Below are 15110 nucleotides of genomic sequence, written 5' to 3' on the forward strand. Positions count from 1 at the left end.
CAGGGGAGGAGCAGAGAGAGAGGGAGACACAGAATCCGAAGCAGGCTCCAGGCCCTGAGCTATCAGCACAGAGCCCAATGCGGAGCTCGAACTCACAAACTGTGAGATCATGACCTGAGCTGAAGTCAGACGCTCAACTGACTGAGCCACCCAGGCGCCCCTCAAGGCCATTGTTTCTTTAGTCATTTTCTGTCTAGATGATCTGTTCATTGTTGTAAGTGGAGTATTAAAGTCCCCTGCAATTACCACATTCTTACTAATAAGATTGCTTATGTTTATTGTTTTATATATTTGGGTGCTCCTGAATTCGATGCATAGACATTTATAATTGTTAGCTCTTCTTGATGGATACACCCTGTAATTATGATATAATGCCCTTCTTTATCTCTTGTTACAGCCTTTAGTTTAAAATCTAGTTGGTCTAAGTATGGCTACTCCAGGTTTCTTTTGACTTCCAGTAGCATGGTAGATGGTTCTCCATCCCCTCACTTTCAATCTGAAGGTATTCTCATGCCTAAAATGGGTCTCTTGAAGACAGAAAATAGATAGGTCTTGTTTTTTTTAATCCATTATGATACCCTTTGTCTTTTGATTGGAGCATTTTAGTCCATTTACATTCAGTGTTATTATTGAAAGATATGGATTTAGAGTCATTGTGTTATCTGTAGGTTTCATGTTTGTAGTTATGTCTCTGGTAATTTGTGGTCTTTGCATCATTCCACTTACAGAGTTCCCCTTAGGATCTCTTGTAGGGCTGTTTTAGTGGTGATGAACTCCTTCAGTTTTTGTCTGGGAAAACCTTTCTCTCTCCTTCTATTCTGAATGACAGGCTTGTTGGATAAAGGATTCTTGGCTGCATATTTTTCCTATTCAGCACATTGAATATTTCATGCTACTCTCTTCTGGCCTGCCAAGTTTCAGTAGATAGGTCTTCTACTACCCTTATGTGTCTACCCTTGTAGGTTAAGACCCATTTGTCCCTAGCTGCTTTCAGAATGTTCTCTTTATCTTTGTATTTTTCCGGTTTCCCTACGATGTGTCATGCAGAAGATCAATTCCTGTTACGTCTGAAGGGAGTTCTCTGTGCCTCCTGGATTTCAATGTCTGTTTCCTTCCCCAGATTGGGGAAGTTCTCAGCTATGATTTGTTAAGTACACCTTCTGCCCCTTTCTCTCTTCTTCTTCTTCTGGAACTCCCATGATACAAATATTATTATGTTTCATGGAATCACTTAGTTCTCTAATTCTCCCCTCATAGTCCAGAATTTTTTTCTCTTTTTCTCAGCTTCATCTTTTTCCATAATTCTATCTTCTTTTTCACTTATTCTCCCCTCTGCGTCTTCAATCCTCACTGTCACCAGTGACAATCCTCTGTCAATCCTCACTGTCACCACCTCTAGTTTATTTTGCACCTCATTTACAACATTTTTTAATTCATCATGACTATTTTTTGTTCCTTGATCTCTGCAGCAACAGATTCTTTGCTGTCTTCTATGCTTTTTTCAAGGCCAGTGATTAATATTATGACTATTATTCTAAATTCTTACTCAGATATATTGTTTAAATCTGTTTTGAGCAATTCTCTAGCTGTCATTACTTCTTGGAATTTCTTTTGAGAAGAATTCTTCCGTTTTGTCATTTTCACTAGTTTTCTGTCTCTTATGTGTTTTAAAAGTTTGTTATATGTCCTGCACCTGAGAGCTCTGCTATATTAAAGAGTGGTCATACACTGTCCAGGGCCTGGCCCTTCAGGAGGTGTTTTTTGGAGTGTGTTACTTGCTCTCTGTTTTTGTGACTCTGGTTGCTTTATCTCCCTACTCATAGTTTGTTTTGGACTCTCCACCAGGTGTATTTTGATTTGTTCATTGAAGTAGCCCTCTGTTTCCTTCTCAGGTGCACATCCTCCACTTATCATTTTTAGCCATGACACAATAGACATCAGTTGCATTTATACAGCAGCTTTACAGACTGTTCTCAATGGATTTTCCTTCTCTGCTGAGCTTCAAAGCTTCTAAGATCTTGGCAGCTAGGAAGTGAAAGGCAGAGGGAGGGAGTGCAGGGCAGGAGTGGCATCTGGGTGTGTGCCCACTGGGGAGGCCACCTGAGGAACCCAGGATCACCATGTTCCTTATTTTGGGGGGGGTGGTGTATGAAATACTTTCACTTGATTGCAAAAATTAGAATTTCCTATGGTAGCATCTCTAGCACTTTCTCAAAACTCCCTTCTTCCTTTCCATCCTTAAAATCTCTTGATCCCCTTGCCTCTATTTCTGAAAATTTTACTGTAAAGATCTTAAACATACAAAAGTGGATAATGGAATAATTATCTCGTAATTTAGGCAATCAACATACTGCCCATCTTGTTTTCTCTACACTCACACCCACTTCCTCACCCTCCCCCATAAATTATTTTAAAGCAAACCTCAAATACCCTATCATTGCATTTGTAAATATTTTATTTATGTATTTCTAAAAGGTCTGCTCTAAAAGATGCATCTAAAAGATGCAGACCTTTTAGAAATGCTACTTTTATTTACAGAAAAGAAATAGGCCAAATACATTATATACATCAATAAGAAGAAGGAAAAAAATAGCAAAGGAAAAGTAGAGGGATTTAGAAACCCCATAATTCAGGACTCAGGTAAGAGTTAGCCCACCTCAAACCCACATCTTCTGCTGCTTCAAGGTCTTCCCTTTTCCAGCCATACTCTGGGGCCCCGCTGGCAACCCTGTCACTGCCCTGATGGCTCTGCCGAGTCAGCCTTTGGACTCATATTTAAGTGGAAAGCTCTGCCAGGTGCATAATCTGCCTAAAGCCCTGGAGAATCTTTCCCAGATGGATTTCTGTTTCTGTGGCCTTCCCCGGCACCTTCCTTCCAGAGTCCTGACATTTCTCAGGGATCTGGGGCCCAAGTTCTCAGGGAAATAGCCACTGACAAGGATAAAAACCTGAAAGAAAAAAAATTCAATAGCCACAATACCATTATTATAGCTGGAAAAGAAATTAACAGCACATCTTTCATACCAACTAACCAGGGAGTGTTCATTTCCCCTTTGATTCAGGCACCTTGGTCTCTTGCACATATGCATACACATAGGTCAGAGGCCTTGGTAAATAAAGTTCACAGGTTTTCCTTCTTTCCAGTCTGAACCACCCCCAACCTGTTTTGCTACTATACTCTAGACAACTTCCCAAAAATTTTGTAGCAGCTGCCAATGACCATGGTTCTAGAATCCCTTGTCTGTGAGGCCTGCCTCACAATCATATGTCCACTTTGTCCCCACATTTCTTTTCCATCAAGAGATCACATGTCCTAGAGCCAGATGACTTGGCCTTGCCACTTAACAGCTTGATTCACCCCAAGTTCATTAAACATGTGTCTTAGTTTATAGTCCAACAAAAGGGAACACTATACAGGGCAGCCTGTCTAGTCTAGACTGGCTTCCAACAAGTCAGGGGAAAATGAGCACCCTGCAGGGCTCCTCAGCCCCCCTCATGATGCATCTGCTTCTGTGGAATAAAGTCCTGGCCTCCTGTCTTGGCTGCAGGATAGGGTGGTGGGGAGGGAAGGTAAAGGCAGAGTTGAGTGGAAAAGACCCGTGGTGCCTTAGAACCCGCATGCTCAGGCTCCTGAGGTGAGTATGCTGGGTCTAAGCAACAGTCTTATACTTGACACGTGGGATGCTTCCCACAAGAGCAGCTGCCTCACAGCCTTGAGACTCCTGAGGGACTTTCACCCATCTTTTGTCCTCTGCTGAGTCCAGACCCCAGCCTGCTCTCAAGCCTGCAGCTGGGCTTGGCATTTGGGGTCCCCCAAATAAATGACTTTCCCCACTGTCACCACTGCCTTTGCAATAGGACACACACACAGCAGAGGCTGGAGCCTCCTCTGATTGCCCCCTATCCCCATCCCTCCATGCTCCCAGCCAGAGGTGCCCTACAACTGCCTCAACAGGCTCACAAGAGCCGCCTGTCACATTTCCAGGAATTCTGCCAGCTGGCTGTTAAACATAGACACTATTAAAAATTAAAGTATACAAATTTATAATTTAAAAGACTGTATTGAAGCAGTTAATAAATACTGAAAATATCTTATATCCTAATTGTTTTGCTACATTTCACTATTAGTATGCTTTTAAGGTTATTTACAACTAACATCTCTGTGGTGAAAATACCACATAAATGGTGTGCTACTGCACGCTTCTCTCCAAGTTCAGTGATTTTCCCCTTGGTGGCATGAAAGCACATTGGTGGGGAGTATTTACACCACAAAAATTGGCAAGCAATATAAAGAAGGGCTTAGTTTTGAGACAGCAGAATGTTAAACACTTATCAATACAGCCCTGTCTGACTCATTGCTAGAATTCTAGACCCCTGGGCACACCCTCTTCTCAGCCTGCTAAGACCATGCTGTGTACTGAATTTAGAGAGAGCAAGGGACAATTCAGATAGTATCACAGCTAAGAGAATCCAGGAACACTTTAATCCTAGCTCCAATCTTGGCCAGACTTCCCGACGGGCCTCACAAGAAGGATTGATTCACCACAGCCCACTGGGTGTCTTTAGACCACTTTATCATTATCCGTTGGACTTGTGCCAGGAACTTCCGGTGTCGGCCTCCTTCCAAACTGGGCTTCCGTGTCCACCTCCCACTCACCCACTCCTTGCCCTTCTTTCTTCTGCACAGACATAGCCTTTAGCCACATCAAACTTGAATTCCTCAAATACCTTATGCCAGGGGTATACAAACTCAGAAGACTGTGGGGACCCCACAGTAATAACTTGTATGATGGGCAGAGGGACCCCCGAGGCTCTGAAGAGGGACTGGCATTCCCTGCTTTCTGGTACAGCTAATGCTCAGCCCAATCTGATTGTGCAATGGAGAGATGAGGCCCTGCTGTGATCTTATTTTTTCAAGAGAAATTAGGAATCTGGACTTTTAAATAAAACTTTCTAAACAAAAAGTTCCCTCATTTTAAGTTAAAAAGTATTTCAAGTTTTCATAAATTTTAACTATGTGAGGTGATGGATAGGCTAACTAGCCTTATTGTGGTAATCATTTTATAATATATACACATATCAAATCATTGCATAGTACTTCTTAAACTTACACAATGTTATATGTTGATTATTTCTCAATAAAGCTGGAGGGGAAAAAGTGGGAAATAAAACACATTGCATTTTCAACTCCTGGGGGAAAAATTTTTTTTCATCAATACTCCAGGCTAAACCAAATGCTTGTGTGAAGTATTGAGCTCTGAGGCCACCAATGCAAGACCTCATATCCTCTCAGCCCACCTGATTTCACCAAGAACAGTTATTCACCTTGTCTTTCTTGCTTTGCTGCCTCAGGCTTTTGAGAAAGTCTCATGCACAACCTAGAAAGTTCAAATGTGGGGGTCATTCTCTCCAGGATGCCTTTAGTCAACAGGCAAAAGGAGTTGGTAACTCCAAGTCCCGACATTCCTGCTCTCTGGTGGGATAACTCTGAGGCACATTCTAAATTATGCCTCAGACCCCTGGGGTTGAACTTGTTTCCTATAAGGCCAACAGGCTCATCAACACACCCTTTGCTGGTCTTAACTTTCTCTGAACTCTCATTCCACGCCCTGGAATCATCCCCAAGCAAGCTTCCTACACCCAAGTCCTTGACTTTGTTTTCAAGGAACCCAAACCAACACCACGTGGATGGATGCTCTTACTCCAGGTTTCCCCACATGCTGTTTCCTCTATTCCAAACACTCCATTTCATTCCCACCTGTTCTTCAAGAATGTGCCTAAAGACCGGTTCCTCTGGAAGTCTTCTCTGACCCTCATCTCTTCAAATGCTGTGGTAGTCTGCTGCGCTGTTCCCCAAGAGCACAACACTCCCAGACTTGCAAACTGTCATGAAGTTGTGATACAAAGAACCTTGTACTCTCTAAAGTTTTAACATGTTCATTGGATCCTACTGACCCCATTCCCATTCCTCTTTTATAGGTGAGGAATCCAAAGCTGAGAAAACCAGAGTTGGGCCAGACTTGAACTCACAGGACACCTGCTAGTGTACTGGCTCCCTTAAACCTGAGGCTTGCTGCCCAGCACTGCAGTAACTAATAGGAACAGTCAGTTCCCAAAGTTGAAGATCCCCCAAGAGCGGCTCACCACCACCCCAGCAACACACACAACAGGAAAGGGGGGAGGAGAAAGGTAGGTCAATTAGGCTGAACTTGAATTTTAGGAGTGGCCTTTTATTTTATTTTTTTGTTTATTTATTTTGAGAGAGAGAGACAGAGACTGAGAAAGAATCCCAAGCAGGCTCCATGCTCAGCATGAAGCCCAACACAGGGCTGGAACCCATGAAGCATGAGATCACGGCCTGACCTGAAGTCAAGAGTTGGACGCTCAACCGACTGAACCACCCAGGTGCCCCTAGGAGTGGCCTTTTAAAGGAATAAAGAGCACAAACAGAAATCCACAAAAGATGTAAGTATCAAGTTTGTTGTTGTTTTAAATTCCAGATATTGTATTTTTTTGTCTCTAGAAATTCAATTTGGTTATATTTTGTATTTTTCATTTTTCTCATCATACTCATGCTTTCTTCTGCCTTCCTAAACACATGGAGAAGGTTCTCATATTCCTGTCTACTAATTCTATTGTCCATTTCACTTCTGAGTCTGGCTTTTCCTTTTTAAGATGAAAAAAAAAATTAAGTAATTACTAAGATCTCTTTTGGGGATAGTTATCTTGAAAGTTGCACTAAACCATTTATAGAGTACCAGAAAATATGATCTTCAGAAAAAGCTCTAAATATATTTAGTTCAATAGCATTCAATGTACTGTGGAATTAGGGATGATACCAGAAAACTTCAAAGGGCAAGAATTTAATCTCTCATGTCAACATAAACATTAGACACAAAATATAATCTATCACACACTGACTTCCTCCTCTATTTCCAAAGAGAATATTAAAAACGTTTGGGCGTGGATTAGACATTAGTGACTGAATACAATTGCATTTCCACAAAATTTTTAATACTCAAATATTAAAAACAAAACCCCAGATTTATATAGTTTTATTTACCTAAACACAAAGTTTCTATCAAAACTGTTTCAATTTCAGATGCACCAGGTGGGCATACCGCCTCTAAAAGATATCAGAAGAAAAAAAAGCACACATGTAGCTTAAACTTTACTTACTTGTTGTTAAAACACTTTGTTTAAATCCTGTTTTCATCAAACTCTACCTAAAATAAGAATGGCTATCCCCATTATACAGATTCAAAAAATGAAGCTTGCAAATGAAGCCAGGACTTGAATTTCAAGGTCCTGGGTAACTCCTCGGGTAACATTTTCTGCTAAGACCTAGCTGCCAGGAGTACAGAGGTCTTCATCAAAGGGCTAACCAAATTAAAAACTCTTTCATTAACTAATAGTTAACATGGAATCTGGCTTAAGCCAGAGTGAGTCAGAAACTACTCGATTCATTTAGCACTTTTATACAGAAAAAGGCCTAGATTCAAAGTCTGCCCTCAGAAGACTGTACTGCACCTGGGTTCTTGAAAACTAGACTCCTAATTAGGACTATGCTCCTAAGGCAGGATTCTGCTCACTACTGCGCTTTCCCCCATTGGATGCTAGGGGCTCACAAAAATGCAACTGACAAATGATACTGCCCCCAAATGTGTGAAAAGTCAACCCCAAACACCCATTCTAAGTTTCTTCCCAAATGAATGGCTGTGGGGCTAATCTGTATCTTATTGTGCGAAGGACACTAGAGGCTCCCGTCTTCATCTTCTCATGTTAGTAAGGCAGATAATGGTATTTCACAGGTGAGGGACTGGAGTTCCAGAGTGGTTAAGTAACTGGCCCAGTTAAAGAGCTGGTACTCAAACCTGGAAGTGATTCTGGAGCCGTGCTTCCTAAAAAAGTAAAAGAGTAGAAGAGTAAATCACAAGAGACTTTAAGAATAAGCTCGCAAATATACCAGATGTAATATCCAAAGCCTCAATGTGTGTGCATGTGGGTGTCTATATATGTATGAATCTACACACAATATAGACACACATATATATATTTGTGTAACATTTTGGGAATGAGTGTCACTTTTCATAATTTCCTAGGTTTATGGTTTTAAATTGAAATATAACAGTTATGGAGCAGTGCACACAAATCATAAGTATACAGCTCAGCGAATTTTCAGAAAAACTCAATACATCTAGGTAACCAGCACCCCATTTAAGAGACAGAACAGTCCTAGCTCCTTTTGTGTCCTGTCCTTAAGTTTACTTTCTAGGGGTGCCTGGGTGGCTCAGTCAGTGTTGGACTCTCGGCTTTGGCTCAGGTCATGATCTCACGGTTCATGAGTGCATGCCTCCTGTTGGGCTCTGCGCTGACAGTGTGGAGCCTGCTTGGGATTCTCGCTCTCTTACTCTCTCTCTGTCACTCCCCTGGTGGTGCACTCTCTCTCTCAAAATAAATAAACTTTAAAAAGAGTTTTAAAAAAAGTCTACTTTCCAAGGCAGACTTTAGTATGTAGAATCAAAGTTAGATGTCCATCAGAATCAACAGGGAAACAATGTTCATTTTCTGACTCAAAGACCAGAAACAAAGAGACAGGTTTTAAGGCTCAATAGGTACATTTTAAAAAATTATCTTTATTTAGGTTTCTGATTCAGCACATGTATCAAAGACTAATCAACATAAAGAAGTAAATAAGACATTAATTGGAAGTCTTACAGCTCTCTAAACTCTGACCAAGTATGTCAAGATTGCCACTATCACCAGAACTCCAACCTAGTCAAGTTGTAAACAAGCTATCATGAACAACATACAGTGTGCACGGAGATGCAGAGGCAAAAGACAATGCTAGCACTTGGCTCTCCTCTCTTCCTTGTTGATGTCTTTCTATTTGACAGTCCGCTTTTGTTTTCCATGCTAAGTTCCAAATGAAGTCCAAAGGCTCAGGGTCAACCTGATCAAACACTCTTCCGGAGGAATGCATTCTCAAACTGTTGTGCCTGCAACTTTGTTTTTGCCAGGATGAAGTTCAGATCGAGATGTACAGTACAATCTCGATGACGGTGCAGACCAAGTCAAGAACTAAAGTTGAGCAGTAACTCGAGTTAAGGCATGAATGCACACACACACACATGTGCACACACACAGCACCCACGCGATCATGAATGCAGGATTCCTTCCACTGCCTAATGAGAGACAACCAGAGCTTGGCAGTTAACCGTAACTGCTTAGCATTCTGGAAGATGCTCCTCATTTTATGCTAACAGGTGTGTGTGTATGTTTTTAAAAAATAGAAAAAAGAAAACAAGAAAAAAACAAAAACAAAAAAGAAACTAAAAACCCCTTAATCTCTTACAATGGCTCTTGAGCATGGAACTCATGTAGCAGCGTCAATGGCTGGTTCTTTAATAAATTTGGAAATAAAAGGTTGTTTCACTATGTATTTCTTTGGTAGTTATCACTACAAAGTTTTCAGTGTTGGTTACCTATAAGACAAGTACTAGACAGAAGATCAAGTTACACAGAAATGACTCTTCTGTACTGGTAAGATAAAAATATTGCGCTCTCGAAGCACAGTTACTATGCTTTTTCTTGCCTTATTGAGCATCCTCTATAAGCAAGGCTTCGTGCAGGAAAAGTTCATGTCTACCTAACAAAGGGCGATACATACTCTATTTTCCTACAATTGAACAGTTAACAAAAATTCACATTATCAATTATCTCTGGTCAAATCAGTTAGAAGCCAATTACAAAGGGACAGCAGCACTTGGTGTCAAAGCCACATTCTGGTCACACATTCATTCCATGGTTGTGGTATCTCAGGAGCTCAGAATTTAAAACTCCTTTCAATTAACAAAGGAGCAAGTTAAATTAAACCTTAAATACTTCCACCCTCTGCCAAATTTCTAGAATTCTGTCCAGAATGCCAGCATGCTTGATGAGAGAAAGCAGTTCAGAGCCCAGAGAGGTGTCAGGTATTACAGAAGTTAATTTGGTTTTGTATAGAAGGCATGGTAGTCTGGCAACAGAGTACTTATCCTATTAGCAGCACAGTGGTAGCCAAGGGTCTCTGTCAGCAAGACAGGAAAAGGAAGTTACTGAAGCTACTGCTGTTCCCGCCTGCCTTCATGATGGCTACAGATTTTACAAAGGCCTTCGGGGCATCAGTCCAGGGTTACCCTGGGTGAGTGAGCAACAGGAATGGCAGGAACCATATTTAGCCCCAAAGAGAAGAGCCTGAGGTAAGGCAGCTTCCCATGGGTGAGGGGACTCCTGCCTCTACGGGCTTGCGGTCTGAATTTTATGGGTCCCTCATGGCTAAACAATCACTAAGAAATGGCCCTAGCATGTGTACCGCCCATGCGGGACAGGCTCTACGTGGGGTTAAAAACCCTTTAGAAGTACACAAAACAGCATAAATTCAAAATAGTAGTGTTTGTTCTCTCAATTCTGAATGTCTGCAGGGAGAGGCAACAAGATTTATGTTGAAAAGTGCTGTTTGAAGGAGCTGTGGTCTATATTGAAAGGAACTGACTAGTCCAGGGGCAACAGCACTACAGTTCTGCAAAGTCTGAATATCAAGAACCTGTTTCTAAAAGGCATTTGTCAGGAACGGTCTGCTCACGCCAAGTGCTTTCTGTTCACCACATGGCAATGTCTGGACTAGTGTGCTTTCAGGAGGTAACTCAATGGACAGGAAGCAGAGGAAACTCGTTGCTTTATGGACGTTCCGATGGGAGTGCAAGCTGCTATTCAACAGCATTGAATTCTATCATCTCACGCAAGACTCTTGTAAACACAGACCACGCTTTTCCTAGGAGAAAAACCAAGAACTGTACCATGAAGGCAAACCTTGTTTGCCCCTTCTCAGAATTCCTCGGAATGGCAATGTACCGGGAGGGACAGCGGGCTGTTGGTGAGATCCCCGGGTTTGATATGACCTCGTCTGATCGAATTAAAAACCTAAAGCCTCAATAATTAAATGCCGAACTTCTTCCCCATATTTGAGAACTGCACTATGATTATGCATATTACGTACACGTTATAAATAACATTTATATAGACCAACTGGGGAGTGAAGTTCTCCGTTCAGGGGTGGAAGCAGGAAGAGGTGAAAAATCCTACTGTTGCTTTTACTCTCAAGTTCTTAAAATGCTAGTCAAACACTATTATCCAACAAGACTTGTTTCATTCTGTAATTCTTAAATATGCATTCGAAGGCAAAAATGGAAGTTTCTATACTGTACACTATTAAATATCTACAATGTCACGGTTCCTTATTTTTAGGAGTGTGTTCAATAAAGAGCTAGCTATTAGAGATGGTTGTCACAAAACAGGGACTCTTAAAAATTACTGATAAATTAATTTTCAGTTCTCTGATTATATCCAACAGATACACATTCTCATCATAAAATATACATTCTCTAGTAAGTTATTTTCATCCACAGCATATATAAATATGCAAACACAAGTGGTAAAAATCACTTTACTACCAAAGTACAAAACAGTAACTGCTGAAAAGCAAAAAATAAAGATGTTGCAAGTATTAAGAAAAGAGTGACTCACAGTGTTCCACTTCAAAGTGAAACCAAACAATTTATTTGTGCTGAATGAATGGAAATAATGTATTCAGAGTATACTTCTTTGTACACTGCACTTGCTTATACTGGGCGATGTAAGCGGTCATCAATGCTAATGTGCTACTTTCTTCTACAACTCTTCTCTTTTCTGCCAAGCAATAAAGTATTCTGTGGCCATTATGCCAAGATATTCCTATAATGTTCATTTCAAATAGTATTTTCTAATATTTTGCACCTTTAAAATATTTGTTCAAACTCTATTTTAGGGGAACACAAAGAATGGAAAGGTAAATAGCTGTTTTTGTTACAATCACATTGCCCTCTGCAGCAGAAATCAAATAGCATGTTCTAACCAGGCATCAAAACCACTGGTTGGTAGGACAACATTTATCGACTCATGTTAGAGGGGCCCGGTCTGGGTAGATTAACACTAAAGATAAGGAAAGAATCACACCTTAATCTACAATAATTATCCATCCCACATGTGGAAAAGGTACAGCCACGTGATCCATCACTTCGGCCTGTTTTACAAGAGAACGGATGTTGACATATACTGAAAAAAACCTATAAAAAGTGTATCTGTAAAAAGCTCTATTAAAGAGTTTATGGTCTTGGGCACTGATCCATCTAACTTTCCATTCTACACCGAAAGCTAGATTTTCAAAGGTCTGAATTGTAGTGCTGAATTACTGGGATGTTTGGTAAACACCATTATAATGGGGGTTGGGGGTGGGATTAACAGCTCAGTAATTTTCTGCAAATTTATGAAAACAAATATAAAAAAGATATCCCTTTTTATTTTACAAACCTAAAAGCCAGGAAAATGAAGCTCTGGGGCCAAGCAAAAATTGCACGCTGCTTCTGAATTACCAAATATTGACTAGCAGATGCTCCAGCCAGGGAATGGACGTACATGTAGATTCAAGTAAAACACTGATGGAAAAAGTCGTCTGTTTAGTGTTGTAGACCCACAACACTGGCTGCGTTTCCGACAAACACTTACAACACAATTAATAGTGAAGCCTAGATAACCTCAGTGCAAATAAGTCAGATCCAAATATGCCAGGGAAGGAAGCCTTTGGCGTCGAGGAGACGGCTCCACTGTACGAGTCCCAACGTGAGATGCAGACCAAGCACATGCATTAAGGCTGGGAGGAGGGGTGCCCCGGATGTTGCGAAGGGGCGGGTTGCGAGGTGGCTGCCGAGGGGGCCGCGGGCTGCATGGGCGGCGGAGGTGGAGGTGGAGGGGGCTGCACTGGGGTCTGTGTGTTGGGAGACGGAGGAGGCGTAGGCCGTTTGAATTTGTCAGGACTGTTGCTTCTCCGTGGTGAAGGCCTCTGTAGACAGGACAGAACAACAGGAGGTCAATCTGGGTCCAGAGAGCTCATTTCTAACACAGCCTGACAAGCAGGAGCTAGTGAAAAAGGGGAGCAACAAAGACCAGAAACTAGGGATTTCCTAGTCTATCCCTACTGGTTTCTGAACTACTGATGAAAACAAGGTGGAGTTTGCATCTACACTCACGAAAAAGCTATACATAATTACTATGAAACTTGCATTGACCAAACAATTGGACTTGGGCCCTTCCAGGAGACAGCCCTAGAATTAAAAAACAGCTGTCTCATTCTCCACTTAAATCTTTTCTGTCCATTGTATGTCCCCAAGTTCCTTCCATCACTCAAAGTAAGTTTTCAACCTCCTATGAGCTACAGCTCAACCAAATGTTTCTGCTTTTACATAAAGCCATCAAACCAATAAAAACAACTTCAGAAATACCTTACTGCTTTTCCAGAATAAAAGTCTTCTTTTAAAGATTCCCTTACTGGACATACCCTCACGTCTCTCCTATTCTCAAACCCATTAGCTACATTTCCAACTGCTCTATTAGTCAACTAAATAACCAGGTCTAAAGAAAAAACTCCCGAGTGAAGTCTGAACCAAATGCACTTAAGGTTCCTTCTAATCCCAGGAGAGAAAATTCTGAGTGAAACTAGAAACAAGGCTAATTTCAGAAAGAATACTGGGGATCAGTGAATTGTGAAGATGCAGACATTGTGGCAACCAGCAATGATTCGTTATGGCAAAGAGCCAGCCAGAATCTAATCGAGGCATTGGCCAGAGTTCAAATAACACTTCACAAAGGGCAATTTTTCACAGAAAGTGAAGCTGAAATTTTTGTCTCCCAGGAAGGATTGTACTTTCAACACCAGAACTTAGTAACAAACTGCTGGAAGTCTCTACAGTTTGAAGGTGAACTGATGGTGGGAGGGAGAAGAAAGGTAAATGTCTAAGGGCATTGGGCCTGGTCTCCTGAGGAGGTCCTGTTGCTACCAGCAGCAGGAGTAAAGTGTGGCTTCCTGCCCTATGGCTACTTACTGTGATGCCATGGGATGCTCCCATGTGCTGCACATGAAGACCCGGGGAATTGTAGTAAGACATTCCGGCTCTAGTCAGTGAAGTTGGTGGCGTGAAGCCAACTGTGTGACTTGCATATGATAGACCTGAAATATGACAATAACAAGTATTATTTCAAACTCAATTATCTGCTGTCTTCAACCATCTAGAAGACCTTAAAATGCAAAAGTTCTCCATCACCAATAAAAATGAACACATATGAGAAGAGTGCTGGGCTCACCGAATGGCCTGCTGGGTCAAAGGGGAAATGATAGTCAAGTCCTGGAACAGAACACAGTGCCCAGAGATAGGTCCATGCATAAACGGTCAAATAATCTTCAACAAAGGGGCCAAGAATTCATAATGGGGAAAGCCTAGCTTCTTCACCAAATGGTACAGAGAAAATTGGATTTCCACATGCAAAAGAATGAAACTAGACCTCTATCAAACACCATACACAAAAATCAACTCAAAATGGACCAAAGATTCAAACATAAAACCTGAAACTATAAAACCCTGAGAGGAAAACACAGAGGAAAAGCTTCATGACATTGGCCTTAGCAATGATTTCTCAGATGTGACACCAAAAGCACAGCCACAAAAGCAGAAAATAGACAAGTGGGACTATATCAAACTCAAAAGCTTCCAGAACGAAACAGTCAACAGAAAGGGAACATATGGAATATGAGAAAATATTTACAAACCATGTATCAGATAAGGGATTAGTATTCAAAATATATAAAGAACTCCTACAGTTCAATATCAAATAAATAATCCAATTAAAAAATGGGCAAAGGATTTGAGTAGACATTTCTCCAAAGACATACAAATAGTCAAAGGCATATGAAAAGATGCTCAACATCATGCAACATAATGTTGCAAGAGCAAAGATGTATAAACAACCTAAATGTCCATCAACAGATAAGTGAATAAAGAAAACATAGTATATACATACAATGGAATATTACCCAGCCTTTAAAATGAAAGAAATTCTTTTCAAGGAGAACACGGATGAACTTGGAGGACATTATGCTAATATAAGCTAGTCACAGAAGGGCAAATACTGCATGATACCAATTATATGAGGGATTTAAGTCAACTCATAGAGGGAGAATACGGTGGTAGTTGCCAAGGGCT

General features: G+C 41.1%; 1 protein-coding gene across 1 annotated transcript in view; it reads right to left on the reverse strand.

Moving 5' to 3' along the window:
* Window positions 1-8616: 8616 nt before the first annotated feature.
* The window catches only part of CCDC6 (coiled-coil domain containing 6), a 110501-nt gene continuing 104007 nt past the window's right edge, over window positions 8617-15110 (reverse strand). Inside the window, exons 8-9 of the mRNA XM_086679759.1 lie at window positions 13956-14080; window positions 8617-12916 (exon numbers count right to left, since the gene is read on the reverse strand). Coding sequence (XP_086535885.1) covers window positions 12722-12916; window positions 13956-14080 — 320 coding nt within the window. The 3' untranslated portion in view covers window positions 8617-12721. The remainder of the gene's footprint in view (window positions 12917-13955; window positions 14081-15110) is intronic.

This window comes from Puma concolor, chromosome D2 (genome assembly GCF_028749965.1).
Source record: "Puma concolor isolate L17-30 chromosome D2, mPumCon1.1.hap2, whole genome shotgun sequence".
NCBI lineage: Eukaryota > Metazoa > Chordata > Mammalia > Carnivora > Felidae > Puma > Puma concolor.